Source organism: Convolutriloba macropyga, chromosome 13 (genome assembly GCF_964194025.1).
Source record: "Convolutriloba macropyga chromosome 13, txConMacr16.3, whole genome shotgun sequence".
In the NCBI taxonomy this organism is placed as follows: Eukaryota; Metazoa; Xenacoelomorpha; order Acoela; family Convolutidae; genus Convolutriloba; species Convolutriloba macropyga.
The window spans coordinates 26,754,883-26,771,894 of record NC_134480.1 but is presented as its reverse complement, the minus strand read 5'-3'; the positions used below and the strand labels follow the sequence as shown (position 1 = coordinate 26,771,894).

Sequence of the window (17,012 nt, the reverse complement as noted above, 5' to 3'; positions counted from 1 at the left end):
AAATCACTTTTTAGTGCTCTTTTATAGTGCAAAATCCATTTCAGATGATTTAACGACTTAGTAGATCTTACATATTTAGCGTTGAATTTTAGCGTTGATCTTACATAAATTCAACGCATTCATAGCTAATCTTACATAAATTTGCGTTAAATTTTGGCGTAGATCTTACATATTTAGCGTTGAATTTTGACGTTGATCTTTTATAATATCAACGCATTCAACGCTATACTTACATAATTTTGCGTTGATTTTTGGCGTAGATCTTACATATTTAGAGTTGAATTTTGGCGTTGATCTTACATAAATTCAACGCATTCATCGCTAATCTTACATAATTTTGCGTTAAGTTTTGGCGTAGATCTTACAAAATTAGCGTTGAATTTTAGCGTTGATCTTTTAAAACATCAACGCATTCAACGCTAATCTTACATTATTTTGCTTTGAATTTTGGCGTAGATCTTACATATTTAGCGTTCAATTTCAGCGTTGATCTTACATGAATTCAACGCATTCAAGGCTAATCTTACGTAATTTTGCGTTGAATTTTGGCGTAGATCTTACATATTAAGCGTTGAATTTTAGCGTTGATCTTACAAAAATTCAACGCATTCATCGCTAACCTTACATAATTTTGCGTTAAGTTTTGGCGTAGATCTTACAAAATTAGCGTTGAATTTTAGCGTTGATCTTTTAAAACATCAACGCATTCAACGCTAATCTTACATTATTTTGCTTTGAATTTTGGCGTAGATCTTACATATTTAGCGTTCAATTTCAGCGTTGATCTTACATGAATTCAACGCATTCAACGCTAATCTTACGTAATTTTGCGTTAAATTTTGTCGCAGATCTTACATATTTAGCTATGAATTTAGCGTAGATCTTACGTTTTTAGCGTAGATCTTACATATTTAGCATTGAATTTAGCGTCGATCTTACATAATTTCAACGCATTCAACGCTAAACTTACATAATTTTGCGTTGAATTTTGGCGTAGATCTTACATATTTAGCGTTGAATTTTAGCGTTGATCTTTTATAATATCAACGCTTTCAACGCTAATCTTACATTATTTTGCGTTGAATTTTGGCGTAGATTTTACATATTTAGCGTTGAATATAACGCTGATCTTACATAAATTCAACGCATTCAACGCTAATCTTACATAATTGTGCGTTGAATTTTGACGTAGATCTTACATATTTAGCGTTCAATTTCAGCGTTGATCTTACATGAATTCAACGCATTCAACGCTAATCTTACGTAATTTTGCGTTGAATTTTGGCGTAGATCTTACATATTAGGCGCTGAATTTTAGCTTTGATCTTACATAAATTCAACGCATTCATCGCTAATCTTACATAATTTTGCGTTAAGTTTTGGCGTAGATCTTACAAAATTAGCGTTGAATTTTAGCGTTGATCTTTTAAAACATCAACGCATTCAACAATAATCTTACATTATTTTGCTTTGAATTTTGGCGTAGATCTTACATATTTAGCGTTCAATTTCAGCGTTGATCTTACATGAATTCAACGCATTCATCGTTAATCTTACATAATTTTGCGTTAAATTTTGTTGTAGATTTTACCTATTTAGCGTTGAAATTAGCGTAGTCCTTACATATTTAGCGTTGAATTTAGCGTTGATTTTACATAATTTCAACACATTCAACGCTATACTTACATAATTTTTTGTTGAATTTTGGCGTAGATCTTACATATTTAGCGTTCAATTTTAGCGTTGATCTTACATAAATTCAACACATTCAACGCTAATCATTTGTAATTTTGCGTTGAATTTTGGCGTAGATTTTACACATTTTGCGTTGAATTTTAGCGTAGATCTTACATATTTAGCGTTGAACTTAGGGTTGATCTTACATAAATCTAAGGCATTCAACGCTAATCTTTCCATTCCATTTCAGACCACTTTACGATTTCAAAAAGTTTTTTTTCAAAAAATCAATTTTTCCACTATTTCGTCCCCTATACTTCACAGCAAAAAAATCACTTTTTAGAGCTCTTTTATAGTGCAAAATCCTTTTCAGATGATTTAACGACTTAGTAGATCTTACAAATTTAGCGTTGAATTTTAACGTTTATCTCACATAAATTCAACGCATTCATCGCTAATCTTACATAATTTTGCGTTAAATTTTTTCGTAGATCTTACATATTTAGCGTTGAATTTAGCGTAGACCTTACATTTTTAGCGTTGAATTTAGCGTAGATCTCACATATTTAGCGTTGAATTTAGCGTTCATCTTACATAATTTCAACGCATTCAACGCTATACTTACATAATTTTGCGTTGAATTTTGGCGTAGATCTTACATATTTAGCGTTGAATTTTAGCGTTGATCTTTTATAATATCAACGCATTCAACGCTAATCTTTCTTTATTTTTCGTTGAAATTTGGCGTAGATCTTACATATTTATTGTTCAATTTAGCGTTGATCTTACATAAATTCAACGCATTCAACGCTAATCTTACATAATTTTGCGTTATATTTTGACGTATATCTTACATATTTAGCGTTGAATTTTAGCGTTGATCTTTTATAATATCAACGCATTCAACGCTATACTTTCATAATTTTGCGTTGAATTTTGACGTAGATCTTACATATTTAGCGTTGAATTTTAGCGTTGATCGTTTTAATATCAACGCATTCAACGCTAATCTTACATTATTTTGCGTTGAATTTTGGCGTAGATCTTACATATTTAGCGTTGAACTTAGCGTTGATCTTACATAAATTTAGGGTATTCAACGCTAATCTTTCCATTCCATTTCAGACCACTTTACGATTTCAAAAGTTTTTTTTTCAAAAAGTCAATTTTTCCACTATTTCGTCCCCTATACTTCACAGCAAAAAAAATCGCTTTTTAGTGCTCTTTTATAGTGCAAAATCCATTTCAGATGATTTAACGAGTTGAGAATCAATTTTTTTCACTGTTTTGAACCCTATATTGCAAAGGTGAGAAACATGAGGTCAGAAAAAAATTATTTTTAGTGCTCCTTTATAGTGCAAAATCCACTTCAGACTATGTTACGATTTCAAATTTTTCACGTTTTTTTTCGAAAAATTATTTTTTTTTTACTGTTTCGACACCTATGCTGCACAAGTGAGAAAAATGAAGTCAGCGAAGAATAATCTTTGAGTGCTCTCTTACGGTGCAAAAACCATTTCAGACCATTTTAGGAAATCAAATTTTTTTTCAAAACTTTTAAAAGTTTTTAAATTTTTCCCAGTACGCCTCACATGGTAAATGCGTTGAATATGCTAAGTTAAATACTACGCAAAATCAACGCAAAATATGTAAGATCTACGCTAAATTCATCGCAAAATATGTAAGATCTACGCTTTATAAGAATTGCGGCTCTTAAGGAAACCAAGGTACTGTGGCACAATGGTAGAAGACAAGCAAACAGGAGGTCAGCAGTTTGAGTCCCATACGCAACTGGAGGTTAATAATTCAAGTGGACGCTTTGATTTTTTGTAAGATCAACGCTAAATTCAACGCAAAAATATGTAAGATCTACGCTAAATTCAACGCTAATTATGGAAGATCTACGCTAAATTCAGCGCTAAATATGTAAGATCTACGCTGAATTCAACGCTAAATATGTAAGATCAGCGGCAACTAGCGTTGACAAGTCGGAAAATTCACCGCAATTTTCTTACATAATTTTGCGTTGAGTGCGTTGAATTTTTGTCTTCAAATTCAACGCATTCAACGCAAAATTATGTAAGAAAATTGCGGTGAATTTTCCGACTTGTAAACGCTAGTTGCCGCTGATCTTACATAATTATGGCCAAATTCCTCGGCCGGGTAGAGAAGTTTTCGAGTAGAAGTAATCGCTGTGCAAAAGTTCAATTCCTTACACCGTCTGTGGACAACTCGCCTAACACGAACTTTCAATTTAATTAGATTGTCCATTGTTCAGCGCAGAAGGCAATCATAAATTTTTTAAAACTCTCAATCGCATCCTTAGGCTTCAATAAATGGCCACTTTGACGCAGTGGAGCTGCTATGTGAGAATGGGGCCAATATTCACAGGAGAGACAATCACGGCGACACTGCCCTCAGACATGCTGCAGCATTTGGACATCTAGACATACTCAAATTTCTTATCCAGGTACGGCCATTTTATTCACTACGTACAGGAAACTGAAGATGTTTTGGATTGTTTTTAAGCCGAAACACGTTTGAGGTTTCATAGCAATATAATGCTATTAAACAGTGCGATGAGTTGCCGTGAAAGAGAAATAACACCGCAGAAATCTTTCATACCCCAAAAACGTGACGTAATTTAAAACATATATAGCTGGTCACCCCAAAATTGTGCTGCAAAAAGAAGTTAATTATTTTGAAGAGAGCGAAGCTACTGGCATCCCTTACTGCTCCCTAATTCGTTAACTCGTAAACAAAAAATACAAAGATTTTCATTGTAGATCAAAAATGGATTTTGTTTGCAATTTTCATCTCAAAAACGGCGATGAATAATTATTGAACTAAGAGTTGAGAAACACCTTCAATAAGCAGGATAAACTGATAAGTTGATACAAATGCAACAAAAAAGTAAAACAACTTTCAAAAAATTATAAGAATTTTTTCTTGCGTTTTTCAACTCGTGAGTATCCACAGCAAAATATATTGTTCGTTCGATATTCAAATTGATTAAAAAATCTTTTCAAATCTTTTAAAAAATCGACTGGCTTTCCTAAACCTTAAATACACATCAGAAAAAATAATTGATGTTTCTTCTAGAAAAAATAAAAGTTCTTTTTTTTTCATACAAAGAAAAAATAATCAGTGCTTATACGGTGATGTGATCATTTTTTGCTCTTAAAGTTTTGAAATAAAATAAAACTTGGTCCCGCGACTTCTTCGTTAAGAGCTGACCATCTGTTTAACATCCTGACTGAAAAAGTGCGGAGAACTTTAGTACGGTAATTTTGCCTCCATTTCACTTGTCTATGACTCGATTAAAAGGTCATGGTGGCTTGAAGAATGTAGTAAACGATTATATCGACGCCATGAACCCGAGTGTCGCCTGAAGTGTCATCAAGAATACAACTTATGGGAAAAAAGTGTAAAACGGCCGTGTTAATTACAATCTATAATGCAGTTTGATTCAAATGAGAAATACGTGACAAAAAAGCACCGACTCATATGAGAATGTTTAACATTAAGACTAGCAGACAACAATTACGTAATACATATTTATGCAATATGATTTGTACTTTCATAACTGAGACGTTTCAATTGCAAAAGTTACTTAAAATAGGCATTTACTCAAAGGTCGAGTACATACCCAGGTTGAGGTCGCGCTCGAAATTGTCCCTGATCAGACCGTCCCAGACAAGTGTGACCTCTGATCAGACCGTCCCAGACCGAAGTGACCTCTGATCAGACGAGTGTGCGCTCGAAGATCGTTGTGCGCTCGAAGTGCGCTCGAAGCCGCCTCTGATCAGACGAGTTCCAGACCGAAGTGACCCCTGATCAGACAAGTTCCAGACCATTGTCCAGACGAGTTCCAGACCATTGTCCAGACTAAAGTGCGCTCGAAATATTGTCCCAGACCATATGCATGAATGATCTCTGCAGACCTTCAATAACGAAAGTATTGCACAAAATTGACAATAAATAAAAAAATAAAATAAATCAATGAAAAAAATAAATTTTCTTACCAATAAACGAGTCCGTATACAACCCAGGTTAAAGTACCGAAGAGAGTATGTCCATACTGAAGATGAACAAAATGCCTGGAATGCTAAATTTTGGGTTAGTGGATTCTTAGAATAGACAGGGATGCTCAGTCATATACGCTCCTACACAATGTTCCGATCCCGCTCATCCACGTTTTTATTTAATTGTCTACCAAATGAGGAAGAGTTGGAAAATTTTTAAAATTCCACAAAACAATGTGAAAAATAATGCTGGATTAAGTGAACAAATATGCTTGACATCATGGCCGATGAGACTTGCCATTAATGAAAGTAAAAGACATCACCAACAATAAAACCGTATAACAGAAAACAATTATTGCGACACAAAAGTTGGTGTCTAACACAACTCTAATTAACAAAGTGAAAAAGGAATCAGCTAAAACGTGATTTCAACAAATTAACCTGTTTCTCACTAGATAAGATACGAGACCTTTCAGTAAAGAGATGCAGTAACAGGTCGACGAAGAACAGAAAAGAGGCAAAGATCAAACATACGTTTTTGTTTTCAAAATAGCAACCCTCCAATTGATTTAAACCTATACATATCAACTCGCCACATTAACAAAATATATGTGGAACCATATAGGAAGTTTTTAAACTTTCATTATATGTCAGATGAATACAAAAAGAACAGCAAAAACAAAAAATCAAAAAAAATTACTAAGAAAGCTTTATCCTTGTCGTTAAAACCCTAGGCTGTTCAAAAAAATTGAACTTCTTAAATATCGTTTCTATTTTTCAAAGTTTAATTTATTTCAAAGTTCAATTTCACATGACTTACTTCTTCATCAAAATTCAAAAACAAATCAAAGATAGTTGGAGTCTATAACAACAAAAACTGGAACAAAAATTGACGGTCTGTGGGTCGTCTTAGAGTAAAAAACTGGGAAAATAATTATAAAACAATAAAAAAAATTTGTTTATTTTTTTGCAAAGTATATTTTTTCAAATTTATAGTTTCCTTCTGACCAAGAGGGTTAAAAGGTCCTTTCTCACATTGACTTGTTGTTTTTACTTCATCAATAGAAATGCTCTTGTGAAAAAATTTTTTAAGGAAATCAGCAAATCTTTTTCTGATGATTTTCAATTTTTTTGCATCTTGAGTATCATTAGCTCTCCTGGAACCATCGCCACTGTAAACAATTTTCTGAGAAACCACTTCTAGTTGCATTATTTTTGGTTCACGTGAAAGAGCTGAAGAATGATTTCACAAATCGAGACGACTATTGGATATTAAAACGGAAGACTAAGAAAAATCTGCAAACTATCATTTCTGATTTTTGCTTTCCTTTTAAAAGAGTGATGTGCCGGATCTTATTCGGTCAACTGAAACCAATTTACATGAGCAAATCATTTAAAAAACATTACAGACGTCGTATCCTGATATTAAAAATGTCAAAACAGCCCTTGGTACTAAAAAATATACATAAAATAATCATTAAAAAGGATTTGTTCTTCATTATGTTACTGAATCGTCAAGGAGTGAAAATTAAATTAGCGAGTATAATAAATTATCAACATTTTTAGTAAATGAGCCGTAAAATAATTTATGACAGCACTAAAAAAAACTTAGTTTAACGGGCGAGTGCTAAAATTAATAAAGAAAGTCCCGGTTTTTTACAAATCATGGTTTAATAAAGAAAATCATTAAGAATCTTATATTTGTTTATTCAGGCATTGTTTTGCAAAGTTTTTCAGATTAAAATTTAGCATTTTTAATGGTTCTTACAAACCAAAAAACGTTTGTATTTTATTTATTTTTTGAACGGTAATAAGACTCTGTAGTGCTACTAAGAATTACAAAGTTTTCGAATTTTTGGTCACTTAATCTTTCTCGTTTAATAACTTTTTAGTTAGGGTGAAATGATTCGGGTGATAAAGTCCATTTTCTAGAAGTTTCGACGTTGTTTCTGGTTAAATATAGATATATGTTAACTTTAGTTTAGTTTGAGTAGAAGAATTTATTTCGACAAAAAAATTTACCTTTTTTTTCGAGAATTTTTCACTAACATTTTTTTGTTTATGCAATATTTTGCAAAGTTTCTACAAATAAAATTTAGCTTATTTAACGTGTCTTACAATCCAAAAGAAAATAATTGTAGTTCATTCAACGTTGGCGCTGTAATAAGCCTCTGTAGTGCTAGTAATAGTTGCAAAATTTACGAAATTTTGATCATTATTAAAGATTCGTTGTTTAATAACTTTTTAGTATGAACGAATTGAGAAACGTACTATAGCTCATTTTCTGGCATTTTTTACGCTTCTTTTAATTATAAATATATTTTTTCACTTTAAGGTAATTCAAAACAAAAATTTTGTAAAAGAGTAACTTTCGACAAAGAATTTTACCTTTTTTTCAAGAATCTTTCACTAATATTTTTTTTCTTTAGACAATATTTTGCAAAGTTTCTATGACTAAAATATAGCTTATTTAACGTGTCTTACAATCTAAAAGAAAATCTTTGTAGTTCATTTAACGTTGGCGCTGTAATAAGCCTCTGTAGTGCTAGTAATAGTTGCAAAATTTACGAAATTTTGGTCATTATTAAAGATTCGTTGTTTAATAACTTTTTAGTACGAACGAATTGAGAAACGTACCATAGCTCATTTTCTTGTATTTTTTACGTTTTTTCTAATTTTAAATGTATTTTTTCATTTTAAGGTAGTTCAAGCCAGAAATTTTGTAAAAGAGTAAATTTCGACAAAGAATTTTACCTCTTTTTCGAGAATCTTTCACTAATATTTTTTTCTTTAGACAATATTTTGCAAAGCTCTTATGACTGAAATTTAGCTTATTTAACGTGTCTTACAACCCAAAAGAAAATCTTTGTAGTTCATTCGACGTTGGCGTTGTAATAAGCCTCTGTAGTGCTAGTAATAGTTGCAAAATTTACGAAATTTTGGTCATTTTTAAAGTTTCTTTGTTTAATAACTTTTTAGTGCGAACGAACTGAGAAACGTACCGTAGCTCATCTTCTTGCATTTTTAACGCTCTTTCCGAATATATATAAAACTGTTTTTCGGAACTTTTTTTGCTCCAGATGATAGCCCTTTTCTTCCTGATTCCAAAACACCTTCATTTTTAAGAATTGTTTCAGTAGTCTTGAAGATATGGCGTTTTGAAGATCTAGCCCCCTCGTTACTCCCGTGCCCGACAAACCCCCGCCCATCCCCCCACTCGTCGCTGGTTCTAACGAAATTGAAATAATTTCATTTTCGTTGATTCCGTTTAGTAACAGCTTTTGAAATATGAAATTTGAATGCAAGTTGTTTTTCGCCTCTCTACAGGTAAGTTATATGTGTTGGCAATGTGAAATATTCGAATGAACTGCCGCATTGCCAAATGACCAGCTCTATACAATCTGAGCAGGTGATCTGACAGCAGGAGGAGTGCTAGGAAGCGCTGTCCGGCTAGACCATTATAATTAACCTGCAAAGAGGTGCATATGAAACGAAATGTATCGGAAACATTCAAATGGTGATAGTAAGTTAGTGAAAGCAATGAGGAAGTGTCAGAGCCCCCCCCACCCAACCCCCCCCCAAATCTGGCAGCTACACCAGAATACCCCCGCCCGTGCTACGTGTGGTACCGTACGAGTGTTGCACGTCGCAGAATAGCTGCGCGCGCTGCTGTAGAGCGCAGATCAGAGTGTCGAACGTGCCCAAGGTCATTTTAATAGCAGGAACTGAGTATTTTAGATCAAGTGAGAAGCAGTCAAGGTATTTTGACGACCATGTACCTGGACAGGGAGTTAATGTTAATGAGTTCTTGAGTCCAGGAGGACGCCAAAAGGAGATAAGAGTTAAATGTTTCGAAGGTTTTAAAAAAGACAAGGAATTTTATAGGACAAGACGTCAAGTTGATTTAGATCTCGCAACCTTTATAAGGTTCGTCAATTTCCAAGCTAAGTGCGAGCCTGGGCAAGTACTAGCGAAGGTCTGGAAGATATTTTAGAATGCGAAATCGATCAAGTTGGGCAAATTAAGACCAAATCAGAAAACGGGCGAAAAAAAAACAATGGCGTTACAATGGCTGGGTCAATTTTTTTGGCAGTGGAGACTGCAAACGTGCCAGGAATCTTATCGAGAAAAAGAGAGAAAAATATGGCGAATTGATCATTTAAAAGTTGGCAGGATCAGATGTCTCGGTTTTCATACCAAGAAGAAGGTTGTAGCTGTACCAAAAAAAAAGAATTCCTGCGAAAAAAGAAGTGCCTAGGCAATTTTCCAGCTGGGGTAAACGATGGTCCCCAATAAACGAAAGTCGATTTGCGGCTGACGTTTTTGATTGCTTATTTTCAAATGGTGTTGTGCTAGTGGAATAATTGTTATAGCAGTGTTGTTTTAGTGTTTGTCTTGTAGTTTTTTCTTACATATTGAGAAATTGTTTATTTGATGCTTATGATTTAGCTAATCTGAATTCAAAATTGTCCCATCTGAGAGCTTTTTTTTCTTTATCATTTATTTGTACTGCTTCTATTAACTTTTGCATGGTTTGTTTTTGAGGATTTTTAGGGGAAACCCTAGATTACCAAGAGAATCGTTGAAAACATTCCATTATATGCTCAAAATTACGATTTTTCCGCATTTTAGAAATTATAGAATTTTAAAAATACGTCTTTTTCATCGGGTCAAGGAGTTATTCAAATCGAACCAAACTCGGTATGGAGTATCCTCTGTGTATCTAGAGTCCAAAACAGAAAGAATTTTTGGTATAGCTTGCCTAGGAAATAAGTTAGCTTTTGATACGGAAATTTGCGATTATTTCGAATATATAATTTCAAAAAAAGAGCTTTTTGATCGGGTCAAGGAGCTGTTCAAATCGAACCAAACTCGGTATGGAGTATCCCCAGGGTATGTAGAGGCTAAAACAGAAAGATTTTTTGGTATAGCTTGCCTAGGAAAAAAGTTCGTGTTTCAATCGGAAATATCGACTTATTCGATTATTCTATTTTCAAAAATATAGAATTTTCATCGGGTCAAGGAGTTATTCAAATCAAACCAAACTCGGTATGGAGTATCCCCTGTGTATCTAGAGTCTAAAACAGAAAGAATTTTTGGTATAGCTTGCCTAGGAAATAAGTTAGCTTTTGATACGGAAATTTGCGATTATTTCGAATATATAATTTCAAAAAAAGGGCTTTTTGATCGGGTCAAGGAGTTGTTTAAATCGAACCGAACTCGGGATGGAGTATCCCCAGGGTATGTAGAGGCTAAAACAGAAAGAATTTTTGGTATAGCTTGCCTAGGAAAAAAGTTCGTATTTCAATCGGAAATATCGACTTATTCGCTTATTCTATTTTCAAAAAAATAGAAATTTCGTCGGGTCAAGGAGTTATTCAAATCGAACCAAACTCGGTATGGAGTATCCCCTGTGTATTTAGAGTCTAAAACAGAAAGAATTTTTGGTAAAGCTTGCCTAGGAAAAAAGTTATTTTTTGATACGGAAATTTGCTATTATTTCGAATATTTTTTTCAAAAATAGGTCTTTTTGATCGGGTCAAGGAGTTGTTCAAATCGAACCAAACTCGGCATGAAGTATCCCCATTGTAAGTAGAGTCTAAAACAGAAAGAATTTTTGGTAAAGCTTGCCTAGGAAAAAAGTTAGCTTTTGATACGGAAAAGTTGCTATTATTTCGAATATTTTTTTTCAAAAATAGGTCTTTTTGATCGGGTCAAGGAGTTGTTCAAATCGAACCAAACTCGATATGGAGTATCTCCAGGGTATGTAGAGTGTAAAACAGAAAGAATTTTTGGTAAAGCTTGCCTAGGAAAAAAGTTATTTTTTGATACGGAAATTTGCTATTATTTCGAATATTTTTTTTCAAAAATAGGTCTTTTTGATCGGGTCAAGAAGTTTTTCAAATCGAACCGCACTCGGTATGGAGTATCCCCAGGGTATGTAGAGGTTAAAACAGAAAGAATTTTTGGTAAAGCTTGCCTAGGAAAAAAGTTCGTATTTCAATCGGAAATATCGACTTATTCGCTTATTCGCTTATTCTATTTTCAAAAATATAGAAATTTCGTTGGTTCAAGGAGTTGTTCAAATCGAACTAAACTCGGCATGGAGTATCCCCAGTGTAAGTAGAGTCTAAAACAGAAAGAATTTTTGGTATAGCTTGCCTAGGAAAAAAGTTAGCTTTTGATACGGAAATTTGCTATTATTTCGAATATTTTTTTCAAAAATAGGTCTTTTTGATCGGCTCAAGGAGTTGTTCAAATCAAACCGAACTCGGTATGGAGTATCCCCAGGGTATGTAGAGGCTAAAACAGAAAGAGTTTTTGGTATAGCTTGCCTAGGAAAAAAGTTCGTATTTCAATAGGAAATATCGACTTATTCGCTTATTCGCTTATTCTATTTTCAAAAATATAGAAATTTCGTTGGGTCAAGGAGTTGTTCAAATCGAACTAAACTCGGCATTGAGTATCCCCAGGGTATGTAGAGTGTATAACAGAAACAATTTTTGGTATAGCTTGCCTAGGAAAAAAGTTCGTGTTTCAATCGGAAATGTCGACTTATTCGCTTATTATTCGCTTCTTCTATTTTCAAAAATACAGAAATTTCGTCGGGTCAAGGAGTTGTTCAAATCAAACCAAACTCGGCATGGAGTATCCCCAGTGTATGTAGAGTCTAAAACAGAAAGATTTTTGGTATAGCTTGCCTAGGAAAAAAGTTCGTATTTCAATCGGAAATATCGACTTATTCGCTTATTCGCTTATTCTATTTTCAAAAATATAGAAATTTCGTTGGTTCAAGGAGTTGTTCAAATCGAACTAAACTCGACATGGAGTATCCCCAGTGTATGTAGAGTCTAAAACAGAAAGAATTTTTGGTATAGCTTGCCTAGGAAAAAAAGTTAGCTTTTGATACGGAAATTTGCTATTATTTCGAATATTTTTTTCAAAAATAGGTCTTTTTGATCGGGTCAAGGAGTTGTTCAAATCGAACCGCACTCGGTGTGGAGTATCCCCAGGGTATGTAGAGGCTAAAACAGAAAGAATTTTTGGTATAGCTTGCCTAGGAAAAAGTTCGTATTTCAATCGGAAATATCGACTTATTCGCTTATTCGCTTATTCTATTTTCAAAAATATAGAAATTTCGTTGGTTCAAGGAGTTGTTCAAATCGAACTAAACTCGGCATGGAGTATTCCCAGTGTATGTAGAGTCTAAAACAGAAAGAATTTTTGGTATAGCTTGCCTAGGAAAAAAGTTAGCTTTTGATACGGAAATTTGCTATTATTTCGAATATTTTTTTTCAAAAATAGGTCTTTTTGATCGGGTCAAGGAGTTGTTCAAATCGAACCGAACTCGGTATGGAGTATCCCCAGGGTATGTAGAGTCTAAAACAGAAAGAATTTTTGGTAAAGCTTGCCTAGGAAAAAAGTTCGTGTTTCAATCGGAAATATCGACTTATTCGCATATTCGCTTATTCTATGTTCAAAAATATAGAAATTTCGTTGGGTCAAGGAGTTGTTCAAATCGAACTAAACTCGGCATGGAGTATCCCCAGTTTATGTAGAGTCTAAAACAGAAAGAATTTTTGGTATAACTTGCCTAGGAAAAAAGTTAGCTTTTGATACGGAAATTTGCTATTATTTCGAATACTTTTTTTCAAAAATAGGTTTTTTGATCGGGTCAAGGAGTTGTTCAAATCGAACCCAGCTCGGTATGGAGTATCTCCAGGGTATGTAGAGTGTAAAACAGAAACAATTTTTGGTATAGCTTCCCTAGGAAAAAAGTTAGCTTTTGATACGGAAATTTGCTATTATTTCGAATATTTTTTTTTCAAAAATAGGTCTTTTTGATCGGGTCAAGGAGTTGTTCAAATCGAACCGAACTCGGTATGGAGTATCCCCAGGGTATGTAGAGTGTAAAACAGAAACAATTTTTGGTATAGCTTGCCTAGGAAAAAAGTTCGTGTTTCAATCGGAAATATCGACTTATTCGCATATTCGCTTATTCAATGTTCAAAAATATAGAAATTTCTTTGGGTCAAGGAGTTGTTCAAATCGAACTAAACTCGGCATGGAGTATCCCCAGTGTATGTAGAGTCTAAAACAGAAAGAATTTTTGGTATAACTTGCCTAGGAAAAAAGTTAGCTTTTGATACGGAAATTTGCTATTATTTCGAATACTTTTTTTTCAAAAATAGGTCTTTTTGATCGGGTCAAGGAGTTGTTCAAATCGAACCAAACTCGGTATGGAGTATCCCCAGGGTATGTAGAGTCTAAAACAGAAAGAATTTTTGGTATAGCTTGCCTAGGAAAAAAGTTCGTATTTCAATCGGAAATATCGACTTATTCGCTTATTCTATTTTCAAAAATATAGAAATTTCGTTGGGTCAAGGAGTTGTTCAAATCGAACTAAACTCGGCATGGAGTATCCCCAGTGTATGTAGAGTCTAACACAGAAAGAATTTTTGGTATAGCTTGCCTAGGAAAAAAGTTAGCTTTTGATACGGAAATTTGCTACTATTTCGAATATTTTTTTTTTCAAAAATAGGTCTTTTTGATCGGGTCAAGGAGTTGTTCAAATCGAACCAGCTCGGTATGGAGTATCCCCAGGGTATGTAGAGTGTAAAACAGAAACAATTTTTGGTATAGCTTGCCTAGGAAAAAAGTTCGTGTTTCAATCGGAAATATCGACTTATTCGCATATTCGCTTATTCAATGTTCAAAAATATAGAAATTTCTTTGGGTCAAGGAGTTGTTCAAATCGAACTAAACTCGGCATGGAGTATCCCCAGTGTATGTAGAGTCTAAAACGGAAAGAATTTTTGGTATAACTTGCCTAGGAAAAAAGTTAGCTTTTGATACGGAAATTTGCTATTATTTCGAATACTTTTTTTTCAAAAATAGGTTTTTTGATCGGGTCAAGGAGTTGTTCAAATCGAACCCAGCTCGGTATGGAGTATCTCCAGGGTATGTAGAGTGTAAAACAGAAACAATTTTTGGTATAGCTTGCCTAGGAAAAAAGTTCGTATTTCAATCGGAAATGTCGACTTATTCGCTTATTATTCGCTTCTTCTATTTTCAAAAATATAGAAATTTCGTCGGGTCAAGGAGTTGTTCAAATCGAACCAAACTCGGCATGGAGTATCCCCAGTGTATGTAGAGTCTAAAACAGAAAGATTTTTGGTATAGCTTGCCTAGGAAAAAAATTTAGCTTTTGATACGGAAATTTGCTATTATTTCGAATATTTTTTTTCAAAAATAGGTCTTCTTGATCGGGTCAAGGAGTTGTTCAAATCGAACCAAACTCGGAATAGAGTATCCCCTGGGTATGTAGAGTGTAAAACAGAAAGAATTTTTGGTAAAGCTTGCCTAGGAAAAAAGTTCGTATTTCAATCGGAAATATCGATTTATTCGCTTATTCTATTTTCAAAAATATAGAAATTTCGTCGGGTCAAGGAGTTGTTCAAATCGAACCAAACTCGGCATGGAGTATCCCCAGTGTATGTAGAGTCTAAAACAGAAAGATTTTTGGTATAGCTTGCCTAGGAAAAAAATTTAGCTTTTGATACGGAAATTTGCTATTATTTCGAATATTTTTTTTCAAAAATAGGTCTTCTTGATCGGGTCAAGGAGTTGTTCAAATCGAACCAAACTCGGAATAGAGTATCCCCTGGGTATGTAGAGTGTAAAACAGAAAGAATTTTTGGTATAGCTTGCCTAGGAAAAAAGTTCGTATTTCAATCGGAAATATCGACTTATTCGCTTATTCGCTTATTCTATTTTCAAAAATATAGAAATTTCGTTGGGTCAAGGAGTTGTTCAAATCGAACTAAACTCGGCATGGAGTATCCCCAGTGTATGTAGAGTCTAAAACAGAAAGAATTTTTGGTATAGCTTGCCTAGGAAAAAAATTAGCTTTTGATACAGAAATTTGCTACTATTTCGAATATTTTTTTTCAAAAATAGGTCTTTTTGATCGGGTCAAGGAGTTGTTCAAATCGAACCAAACTCGGTATGGAGTATCCCCAGGGTATGTAGAGTGTAAAACAGAAACAATTTTTGGTATAGCTTGCCTAGGAAAAAAGTTCGTGTTTCAATCGGAAATATCGACTTATTCGCATATTCGCTTATTCTATGTTCAAAAATATAGAAATTTCGTTGGGTCAAGGAGTTGTTCAAATCAAACTAAACTCGGCATGGAGTATCCCCAGTGTATGTAGATTCTAAAACAGAAAGAATTTTTGGTATAACTTGCCTAGGAAAAAAGTTATCTTTTGATACGGAAATTTGCTATTATTTCGAATACTTTTTTTCAAAAATAGGTTTTTTTGATCGGGTCAAGGAGTTGTTCAAATCGAACCCAGCTCGGTATGGAGTATCCCCAGGGTATGTAGAGTGTAAAACAGAAACAATTTTTGGTATAGCTTGCCTAGGAAAAAAGTTCGTATTTCAATCGGAAATGTCGACTTATTCGCTTATTATTCGCTTCTTCTATTTTCAAAAATATAGAAATTTCGTCGGGTCAAGGAGTTGTTCAAATCGAACCAAACTCGGCATGGAGTATCCCCAGTGTATGTAGAGTCTAAAACAGAAAGATTTTTGGTATAGCTTGCCTAGGAAAAAAATTTAGCTTTTGAATCGGAAATTTGCTATTATTTCGAATATTTTTTTTCAAAAATAGGTCTTCTTGATCGGGTCAAGGAGTTGTTCAAATCGAACCAAACTCGGAATAGAGTATCCCTGGGTATGTAGAGTGTAAAACAGAAAGAATTTTTGGTAAAGCTTGCCTAGGAAAAAAGTTCGTATTTCAATCGGAAATATCGATTTATTCGCTTATTCTATTTTCAAAAATATAGAAATTTCGTCGGGTCAAGGAGTTGTTCAAATCGAACCAAACTCGGTACAGAGTATCCCCTGGGTATGTAGAGTGTAAAACGAAAGGAATTTTTGGTATAGCTTTCCTAGGAAAAAAGGTCGTATTTCAATCGGAAATGTCGACTTATTCGCTTATTATTCGCTTCTTCTATTTTCAAAAATATAGAAATTTCGTCGGGTAAAAGAGTTGTTCAAATCGAACCAAACTCGGCATGGAGTATCCCCAGTGTATGTAGAGTCTAAAACAGAAAGATTTTTGGTATAGCTTGCCTATGAAAAAAATTTAGCTTTTGATACGGAAATTTGCTATTATTTCGAATATTTTTTTTCAAAAATAGGTCTTCTTGATCGGGTCAAGGAGTTGTTCAAATCGAACCAAACTCGGAATAGAGTATCCCCTGGGTATGTAGAGTGTAAAGCAGAAAGAATTTTTGGTAAAGC

At 33.9% G+C, this 17,012-nt stretch overlaps 2 protein-coding genes across 4 annotated transcripts in view; one reads left to right on the top strand and one right to left on the bottom strand.

The window, feature by feature from the left end:
- LOC142351847 (bestrophin-3-like) overlaps nt 1-17,012 on the bottom strand; it is a 464,737-nt gene that overhangs the window by 107,149 nt on the left and 340,576 nt on the right. The gene's annotated exons all lie outside the window — the stretch shown is intronic.
- The window catches only part of LOC142352169 (uncharacterized), a 165,434-nt gene that overhangs the window by 11,149 nt on the left and 137,273 nt on the right, over nt 1-17,012 (top strand). The window contains exon 3 of the mRNA XM_075404574.1: nt 4,004-4,147. Within this exon, the coding sequence (XP_075260689.1) occupies nt 4,004-4,147 (144 nt within the window). The remainder of the gene's footprint in view (nt 1-4,003; nt 4,148-17,012) is intronic.